At 37.4% G+C, this 10,466-nt stretch overlaps 1 protein-coding gene across 6 annotated transcripts in view; it reads left to right on the top strand.

Moving 5' to 3' along the window:
* FUT8 (fucosyltransferase 8 (alpha (1,6) fucosyltransferase)) overlaps positions 1–10,466 on the top strand; it is a 342,950-nt gene that overhangs the window by 225,048 nt on the left and 107,436 nt on the right. For 5 of the 6 annotated variants that reach the window (XM_011949753.1, XM_011949756.1, XM_011949751.1 and 2 more), the window contains 2 exons: positions 3,403–3,518; positions 3,636–3,798. In XM_011949753.1, coding sequence (XP_011805143.1) covers positions 3,403–3,518; positions 3,636–3,798 — 279 coding nt within the window. Of the gene's footprint in view, positions 1–3,402; positions 3,519–3,635; positions 3,799–4,520; positions 4,623–10,466 lie in introns of all 6 variants that reach the window. The other variant, XM_011949755.1, reaches the window with a different exon arrangement.

Here is a 10,466-nt window from a genome sequence, read left to right as displayed (position 1 = left end):
TCAGCCTCCCAAAGTGCTGGGATTACAGGCGTGAGCCACCGCACCCAGCCTATCTATTAAAATTTTAACATCTTTTTTATATCTTCCCTGTCTCTAACTTTTGAACATGTGAAATACAGTCATAATAACTGTTATTTCTATGGTGATTCTAACATCTGTGTCAGTTTTGAGTTGGTTTTGATAGATTGATTTCACTCTTCTTTATGGGTTATCTTTTCTTGTTTTTTTGCAAGCCTGGTAACTTTTGTGGATTCCAGACATCATGAATTTTACTTTGTTTGTTACTAGAAGCTTTTGTATAATTTGCAAATATTCTTAAATTTTGTTACGGGATGTAGTTACGTTATTTAAAAATAATTTGATCCTATTTTGTTTTTTAATAATTGTTAAGCAGGACTTAAGCAATATTTGGTCTGGGGCACATTTTCCTACTTTTGAGGCCAAATCCTTCTGAGCATTTTACCCAGCATCCCATGAATTACGGTTTTCTAGTTTGGTAGGATCAGGAACTGTTTCTGCCTTATCTGTATGAATGCCAGGTACTACTTCATCTAATCCTTTTAGAGAGTTCTTTCCCCAGCTTGAGTAGTTCCTTATATGTGTGTGCTGATGAGTACTCTGCTGATTCCAAAATGGTACCTTTGCAGATTTCTGGAGTTCTCTTTCCTCTATAGTTCTCTTATTCAAACTCTGTGTTGGTCTTTTTAGACTCTTAGCTCCATTTCTTCAACTCAGTGAATGTACTGGCTCCATCTGCATTTCCCCTCCATACACTGTGGTCTGGAAACTCTCTGAATGCAGTAAGCTGGAACAGTCATAGGGTTGTCATCATTTGTTTTCCTTCTCTGGCGATCACTGCCCTTTGTTGCTTGATTGAAGTTTTATTAGGTCATTGTTTAATACATTTCATCTGGATTTTGACTTGTTTCAGGCAGGATGGTAAATACCTTGGCTAGAAGCAGATGTATCTATATCTTTGGCATGATGAATATGATAAGAAAGCATTCTGTTCCCTAAGTATTCAGAAAAGAGACTGTTCGTGCCTATTGACTCTTTTCTGGATGGAGTTTGGAAAAAATAGTTCTTCTGTATTGTTTTTTTTTTTTTTTTTAGAGTGATTTTTCCAGTACTTTTCTGTTGTACAGGTTTTTTTTTTTTTTTTCCACAGTTGGATTAGATTATTAGGTAATATAGATTACTAATTCTGTTATGTTTTATTAGAATTAGATTGGAAATCTTTGTGCAAAGCTACTGAAAAGATCATATGCTATTTTTTTCATGGCTGTTTTGCCTCTGATGTTTATTCCACCAATATTTGACAAAAGAGATAAAAAGGAGAACCTAGACATAATCTTTCTATTGTCAATTTTTCTATCACTAAAATATGTTCTGAAAAAGGACATTCCTGTCCTATGGCATATTGCTGCCAAAATAAATCCCAAGAGATTGAAGTTTTATTCTAGTTTCAAATTGTTTCCTAGAAACCAGCCACCTAATTCAGAAAGAGATTAAGAGCCAAATCTTAGAAACATAACTTTTAAAAACTATATACCAAGACATGCCTCATTTGTGAATGTATGTGTGCTCATAAATTGGATAAGTGTGCACCTAACTACTGTATTCATTTTATTATTCACTTTGTGCTTATACAAATGAAGGCTTTTTCATTCATATTCTGTAGCGTTGAACACTCCTGATTGGGGGATAGTTACTTTTTATGCTCCTGTTCAGTGTTAATGCATACAATTTTACAGGAAATTATAAAATGTCTCCACTTACTTTGGTATAGCTGTAACAATAGCTACTTTATTAAACATGTTTTCTGAAGTAGTGTAGGTAATTGACTGTTAATTTGGCTTTATCAGGTTATATAAAAAATGTTAGAGAAGCTATAAAAAAAACCTTTTGTATCAGAGTGTTTGCATCAAAAGGCTATGTTGGCTGGGCGCAGTGGCTCATGCCTGTAATCCCAGCACTTTGTGAGGCTGAGGTGGGCGGATCACTTGAGGCCAGGAGTTTGAGACCAGCCTGGCCAACCCAATGAAACCCCGTCTCTACTAAAAATGTAAAAAAATTAATCAGGGATGGTAGTACATGTCTGTAATCCCATCTGCTCAGGAGACTGAGGCACGAGAATCATTTGAATCTGGGAGGCAGAGGTTGTGGCAAGCCAAGATCCCATCACTGTACTCCAGCCTGGGTGACAAATTGAGACTATGTCAAAAAAAAAAAAAAAAAAAGACTATGTTGACATCTGAATTTAAGTTCTGCCAACTATAATTTAAAACTTAAGTTCCCTTAAACTGGTCATGATGGTAAGTAATAGATAGCCCAGACTTTTTGAGATTACAGCTCATCTCTAAAATGACAAAGCTCAGATATAATAGTAGCCTTCATAAAATTTATTGCCAGACACTGTGCTAAATACTTTTATAGACATTTCCTCATTTAAATAGACTTTGAAAGAAAAATCAGCTATTTAATCTTCAGGACAATTTTGTAAAAGGATCAATATATGTGTGTATTAATTTCCTATTGCTACTTTGACAAATACCACAAACTTTATGGCTTAAAACAACATAAATTTATTCTCTTAGAGTTTTGGAGGCCAGAGATCTGAAATAAGTTTCACTGGGCAGAAACCAAGATGTCAGGAGGGCTGGATTCCCTAGAGAAGCTCTAGGAGAGCATCTAGGGTTTTTTTGTTTGTTGGTTGGTTTGTTTGCCTTTTCCAGTTTCTGAAAATGAGTTCCTTGCCCAGGCTGGCCATGAACTCCTGGGCTCAAGTGATCCTCCTACCTGGGCCTCCCAAAGTGCTGGGATTACAGGCATGAGCTACTACACCTGGCCCAGTTTTTTTCTGATATGTTTTATCTTCTACTCTTGTCTTTGTTTTTTCTATATAAGACCAATGCTTAGTAGTCTAATGTCATGAATAGAAAGACAGATTTACATAGTCTGATATTGTAATTAATTTAGAAATACATTATATTTGATGTTTGAGCATGTCCTTAGACATGTGTTCAGATATGCTTCCTTATTCCCTTTAAGCCTTTTCTTTACTTTTTCCTTCACTTTTGTTACTCTCAATGCTAATGAAGAATTGACTGCTTTGCCACTGATGGTGGTACTCTAAGTAATGGGATGAAAGATTTTAGGAAACAGCTCTAGAGGTTTGTTGACTCCTAGAAGATCGTAGATTATTATTTTCTGTTTTTCTTTATTGTCATTTCATTGGTTAATCCTATACCTTTGAAGAAAAAATTCCATTTGGTACTTCTTTTGTGCTGTATGGTTCAGCAACTTATGGAGTTTACAGTATAAATGTTTTAGCAAAGTGAGCTTGTATTTTGTTGCACAGTTTAAAAGCTGAATGTTTACATTTTCTTGCCTAAACTACAGGATACCAGAAGGCCCCATTGATCAGGGGCCAGCTATAGGAAGAGTACGCGTTTTAGAAGAGCAGCTTGTTAAGGCCAAAGAACAGATTGAAAATTACAAGAAACAGACCAGAAATGGTAAGTGATTATACATTGTTTTTCCCTCCTCAGTATATAGGCTTTAGCACAAATAATCGAAAGTTTCCTTTTATCAAAATGTTGGAAATGCTACGACCCTCTGTTCTTTGACTGCAGGTCTGGGGAAGGATCATGAAATCCTGAGGAGGAGGATTGAAAATGGAGCTAAAGAGCTCTGGTTTTTCCTACAGAGTGAATTGAAGAAATTAAAGAACTTAGAAGGAAATGAACTCCAAAGACATGCAGATGAATTTCTTTTGGATTTAGGACATCATGAAAGGTACAATTCTCCTTTCACATTTTATTTGGGCTTTAGAAAAGATTATAATCTAAGAATGAGAAACAGACTTGTTAATCTATCTGTTGAGTGGTAAATATTAATAGCACCTACAATATTTAAGAGGAGAAGGGTACCTGAGGTCCCAAAGGATGGTAATTGCCAAGTGCAGTTCATCAACCAAAATATACCACCAGAAAGTATTAATTAAAATATATTTCTAGAAATCTTTATATTCTAAATAAATTCTGAAGGTAGTGGTGCCAGCCAACAATACATTAAAACATCTTTCTATAAATGTTCTGTATATATAATCAGTATTTGAAGCGGAGTATGCAGTTTTGCATTCCGGTACATTGGAAATCATACTGAGTGAGTCCGATGGTTACATTTCTAATTCAAACATTAAAAACTTTAAAATAGCATTATTCTAATGAAAAGTTAACAGGTTTTCTTTTCTTTTTTTTTTTTTTTCTTTAAGTAAAAAGGAGCATTCTGTTCATTGTTCATTCATTAGTTGCTGGAAAGAGGAACCTGAGATCTGCCTGGTTAAATTTCTTTCTCCTATGCACACATTGCTAAATAATACGAAGTTTATCTTCCACAGAAAAGAAAACATTTTGGCGTTGTTGTGTTCATGCAGAACAAAATGTACTGAAAATCATTATAAATACAGTGAAACCTGTCTTTAGGCCTATTATATTTAAAGTCTATGTTCCCAGTAGGATTCTGATGGCAATTACTGTCTCATTAGTGAACAATAAAAGAAAAATTGTTGTATTAGCACAACCTACTACTGTGAAGAGGAAAAGAATTACCCCATACAAGTAAGAGATTTCATATTTATTAACATCAGCAGCAATATTATAATGATTTTGAAAAATTGCTTGGTTGTTTTAGGTGAAATTATAAATAAAAATCTGTCTATTGGAATCATTTTAGCATTAATGAATCTGCAGAAATATGATAGAATGGATTTCAAGGGGCAGTGAATTATTAGGCCACACATTGGACAGACTCTGATATATTTAGCCCCACTTGCAGTCACGCCATACTTAGACCACTAAACCAAATGCTGATTAATTCTGTCCTTAATATTTCTCTACCCTAAAGCTGATTCTAGGCATGAAACTTCTCTTAAATGGAATTTTGTGCTTGTGTTCTTTGCTTATCACAGTTTTGTAGGACAATTCAGATCTGAAGAGCATTTGACTTAGGTGGACTATGCTGTATGTAAAGGAGAATTTTGGCCACTGACTTCTGATGGAAACTTTAATTTTAAGATTTGAGCAATTGGGCTGGGCGTGGTGGCTCACGCCTGTAATCCCAGCACTTTGGGAGGCTGAAATAAGCAGATCTCTTGAGGCCAGGAGTTTGAGACCAGCCTGGCCAACATGGCAAAACCCCGTCTCTACTAAAAATACAAAAATTAGCCAGGCATGGTGGTGCATACCTGTGAGCCCAGCTACTCGGGAGGCTGAGGCTCGAGAATGACTTGAACCTGGGAGGCAGAGGTTGTGGTGAGCAGAGATCATGCCACTGTACTCCAGCCTGGGCAACAGAGCAAGAGTCTGTCCCCAAAAAAAGATTTGAGTAATCAGATAACTTGAGAATTTAATTTTCCAGTCTTTTTAAAAATTAAAATAATTTGTGTGTGTGTATATATATGTGTGTGTATATGTGTGTGTGTGTGTGTGTGTGTGTATATATATATTTTTAAAGATGTGGAGGTCTTTCTATGTTACCCAGGCCAGTCTTGAACTCCTGGTCTCCAGTGATCCTTCCTTTTCAGCCTCCTAAGTAGCTGGGATTACAGGCATGGGCTACCATGTCCAGCTGAATTGAAATAATTCTTTAAGGAATTATTTTGTAAATATTAATATAATTTGTGTTTATAACTTGCATATGTTTTGTGACCATATGTACAAATGAAAAGTAAATATAGTAAGTTGGCCCCTGAGAAACTGATATAAATCAATTTTCCGTTTTTTTTTTTTGTTCTTGTTGAATTATTATGATTCCTTGCAGTGCCGTTTAGCCTATGTTAAATAATGGTAGTTCATTGAAAACAAAAATGGTAAGTAAAGGTACCCAACTCAGTTTGTTTTCCTGTCGTAAACAGAAATGACAATCAACCTGGGACATAACTTCATAGGGTAGTAATTTAATTCCAGGAAGCCAGATTAGAATGCAGTAATACAAATAATGAGCAAAACACAATCAAACATTAGAGAAATAACTCTTAAACTGATGGATGTACAAATAGAAAGGATTTTTATTATATAGAATATACCCTTTTACTGACCATTTTCAAGATCCTTAAGTATAAGAATTAAAACAAACTTTTGTGTTCGCCTCTGTTAATTTTTATATGATACAAAAGTCCATTTTATTTTTACATGGGCTCAAATTATAGTGTATAGGTTTCTAGGTCTGTAGCTGGGACCATGGGTGAGGCTGCCACCTGGGTATGGGCCTGCCTTCTTAAAGAGCCCTCCTGAGTCTTGGGCTCTATTAGGGTTTTGCAGCCTTCTACCTAGGTTAGAAGATTATTAGCAGATTATTGAACTTGAGTAGTTCGTTGTGGGAGCCCCTGATTTGTAGCCAAATTTGACAGAGTGTGGGTACCCTGGCCACTTTGTACTTGCGATGGCATCTGAAGTAGGGTGTAGTATTATGGAACTGAGAGGTCTGGGCTAATTCTGGATACTTCGTGTCACTACCTAGTAGGTGTCCACAGAGATTTGGAGAATTATCTGATGTGGAAAACGCATGCATTTGGTTTCAGAAGTGTTCTGTGGTGAAAAACAGATCATAATAGTAGTAGTAATACTAAGTGATGCTACAGTTGCTGGTCTTTGAGAACTACAACTACAGACTCCCTGTTTCTCTTTGTGAGTTCACTACCAATGCCTGTGTTTCCTGGTAAAAATCACATTTCTGTGTAGGTTAGTGACCCCATCAGTGAGCTGTGGGGGGAAGACGACTCCTTTGTTGCCCACTTGAAGCTGTTTCCTGGTAGTCAGGGCACCATGTTTTCTCCTCTGGAATCTGGCTCCTGTTGTTCATCACTTGCATTACCAGGCATTCAAATGCAGCCTGGGGGCCAAATGTCATAAGCTTGTTCTAAGATTCAACTCACCTGAGATTTTTAGCAAAACACTATTTATTTCCCTGATTGGCCTTGGTAGCTAGTAACTAGTAGAGCCTAATCTGCCTGCAATTAATCAACTGCTGCAATTGGTTAATCTGCCTGCAATTGGTTAATCAACTGGTAGTAATTAGTAATATTCTTGGGCTTTTATAAGCCTTTACAGGCTGTTTAAGAATTCAGAGGTGTTGATGGTATAATAAATGTAGAGTAGCATAGTAATTATTATCTGCTATATTGATATCAATTTTTAGCATCACTAGATTTTTAAATGATAATTTCATTCTAGTGATTGCATATAACCATTCTTCCCAGTAATACAGTTAAATATATTTGTAGCTTTTGATATCATTGACCATGAATTGACCCTAGCCTACCTCTTTGCAGTAGAGAGAATTAAGTGGTTTAGAGTAAGTATTTTTGCCATTGTGGTTTTATTATTTATGTAGTATTGTAGGTTCAGTGCTTGGATTTATGGCAGTTTAGATGTGTACCTCAACCTCTAAGCATATCATAGAGTCTTGTCTTATCAACCTTTCAGGCCGATGCAGAGAGAGACATGTTTAACTTAATCACTGCTGCTCTGATTATTTTTGTCATCTTCATATTGCCAGATACCAGTTTATGAAAAGGGTACCAAAGCTGCTGCTTTCTGCTTTTTAAATTACCACAGTTTTAAAAAATTTATTTGTTTATTTTATTATTTCTTTTACCAAGTCCTGTTTATGGTAATTTATAACAATTATAAAACTTCAAACTAAAATACAGGAGTTGAGCCATTTTTCAACTCTGTTGACTGAAACTATTGAAAAACAATCTAATAAAGTAGCAATCTCATCTCCCCTACCTAGTTTGCATCATCTCATTATCAGTAACATATAGGGCAGCTTTGCTTAGACTAAATGGTGTTCTCCAAAAAGTGAACCATACTTATGTTAATTATGCTGATTTGCTAATGTCCAAAAAAACATTGTGGGGGATTATGTAACAAAGGAAATGACTTTGACTCAAATAAGGGGTACAGTGGGAAAGATTGATAGGTTAATAGCTTACAGATTTTTTTAAGTTTATGATATTTTAAAGTTTATGATCATAGTTGTTGTTGCACAATAGCTTGTGTTTTCATTCTCTTTGGAAGGTCCAATAATTGATATTCCCACTCTTGAAAAGTTGAGTTTAGTGAACCTTCAAACCTTCTATTCTTTGTGTTTTATTTTATACAAACACACAGAGACTAAGAGAGAGAAGAAGGGAGGAAAGAAGATCTTACTAAGTTCTTTGAGATGTGGTTTGAGACTTACATTAAGCTGGAATATGGATATTCTTTCTTGGATTTTAGATTTCTTTGAACAAAATGTTTTTGTATGATTGTCTTTCTTCTAAGGAATCCAAGCTTATTTTCAAGTGGTGCTAGAACATTCATCCTAATATTCATGTGCAAAGGGATACATATCTTTATGAAGTCATCCTTATTCTGCTCATCACGTAGTCTCTATCAGCCAGATAATGATTTTTCATCTCCTGTGATGGAACACTGTCTCCTAAAATAAAGTTTGCATTAGAAGAAGAATCTCCAGGTGGAAAAGGGTGTTTTTCATCTAGTGGCTCTAATTCTGTTTTGCTTCCTACTACCACATATCTTTTGGGTGTGATTTCCAAACTTAAGAATGATTTTACATTAAAAATAATCACTTACTAAGGATTTCTTATATGCTAGTCACTATGATAAAGGTTCTGCATTCATTATGTTATTTTATCAGCACAATAGTCCTACAAGGTATGCATTATTTGTTCCTTTTGTTTGTTTGTTTGCTTGCTTGCTTGTTTGAGACAGAGTCTCGCTCTGTTGCCAGGCTGGAGTGCAGTGGTGCGATCTCGGCTCACTGCAACCTCCACCTCCCGGATTCAAGCGATTCTCCTGCTTCAGCCTCCCGAGTAGCTGGGACTACAGGCCCATGCCACCCTGCCCAGCTAATTTTTGTATTTTTAGTACAGACGGGGTTTCACCATGTTGGCCAGAATGGTTTTGAGCTCTTGACCTCGTGATCCGTCCACCTCGGCCTCCCAAAGTGCTAGGATGACAGGCGTGAGCCACCACGCCTGGGTTATTTGTTCCTTTTTTTATTTTTATTTTTTTTTGAGATGGAGTTTCGCTCTTGTTGCCCAGGCTGGAGTGCAATGGCACGATCAGCTCACTGTAACCTTCGCCTCCTGAGTTCAATGGCAGGATCTCGGCTCGCTGCAACCTCCGCGTCCCGAGTTCAAGCTGTTATCCTGTCTCAGCCTCCTGAGTAGCTGGGATTACAGTCTCCCGTCACTACACCTGGCTAATTTTGTATTTTTAGTAGAGACGGGGTTTCTCCATGTTGGCCAGACTGGTCTCGAACTCCTGACCTCAGGTGATCTGCCCACCTCGGCCTCCCAAAGTTGTTCCTTTTTATTTTTGAGACGGAGTCTTGCTCTGTCATCCAGGCTGAAGTGCAGTGGCACGATCTTGGCTCACTGCAACCTCCGTCTCCCAGGTTCAAGTGATTCTCGTGCCACAGCCTCCGGGTAGCTGGGACTACAGACATGTGCCACCACGCCCAGCTAATTTTCATATTTTTAGTAGAGATGGGATTTCACCATGTTGGCCAGGCTGGTCTCAAACTCCTGACCTCAATGATCCGCCCACTCCGGCCTCCCAAAGTGCTGGGATTACAGGCGTGAGCCACTGCACCTGGCTTAGTTCCTTTTTTATAACTGAAGTTATATTCAGTTCTGGAGAAATTAGGTGGCTTAACACAGGCCAAGTAGTAGAATGGTTTTACTCCAAAATCCTTTCTCTTAATTGCTAAATACTTAGCTTTTCTGAGCTTTTTCTCTTCTACATACTGGGATATAATTCCTGTAGCACAGCATTGTGATGATTACATGAAGGAAAATATATAAAATACTTCACATAGTGCTTGACACATTATAGATTCTAGTAGGCTCTGGTCAGACCTATTAATACATCAGGAAAACTTAACTCTTAGACTCTGCAGAACTGGCACAGATAAAGGCAGATTATTGAAAGACTCAGTAGGAAAAATGTTAAGGCCTGGAAACTAAACGTAAGCCTAGTGGACATCACTCACCAAAGTAGCATAATTGTTGTCTTACATATGATAGTATAAGCTATTTTTGTTGTCATCCTTCTGGAATTTTCCCCACCCATGTCAGTGGTCAAGATGGTGGCATCCTAAAGTTCCTCCTTGAGATAAGGGAGGCAGCAAGGAGCTTTGATTTCTTGCCTGTCTCCTGGTCACATTTTCATCCTTAGCATTGCTTATTTTTGCTGCAGGAGCAAACCGAAGTAAAAACAGTTTTGGACAAAACTCAAGTAATTTTTCTTGCCCATGATGCAGATTTGCCCATGGATTTGACTTTGAGAGTAAATCTTGCTGGGCGCGGTGGCTCAAGCCTGTAATCCCAGCACTTTGGGAGGCCGAGACGGGCGGATCACGAGGTCAGGAGATCGAGACCATCCTGGCTAACA

The sequence above is a fragment of the Colobus angolensis genome, unplaced genomic scaffold, assembly GCF_000951035.1.
Source record: "Colobus angolensis palliatus isolate OR3802 unplaced genomic scaffold, Cang.pa_1.0 Scaffold3, whole genome shotgun sequence".
NCBI lineage: Eukaryota > Metazoa > Chordata > Mammalia > Primates > Cercopithecidae > Colobus > Colobus angolensis.
Note: the sequence above shows the minus strand (reverse complement) of the source record. Positions and strands in the feature narration are given on the sequence as shown.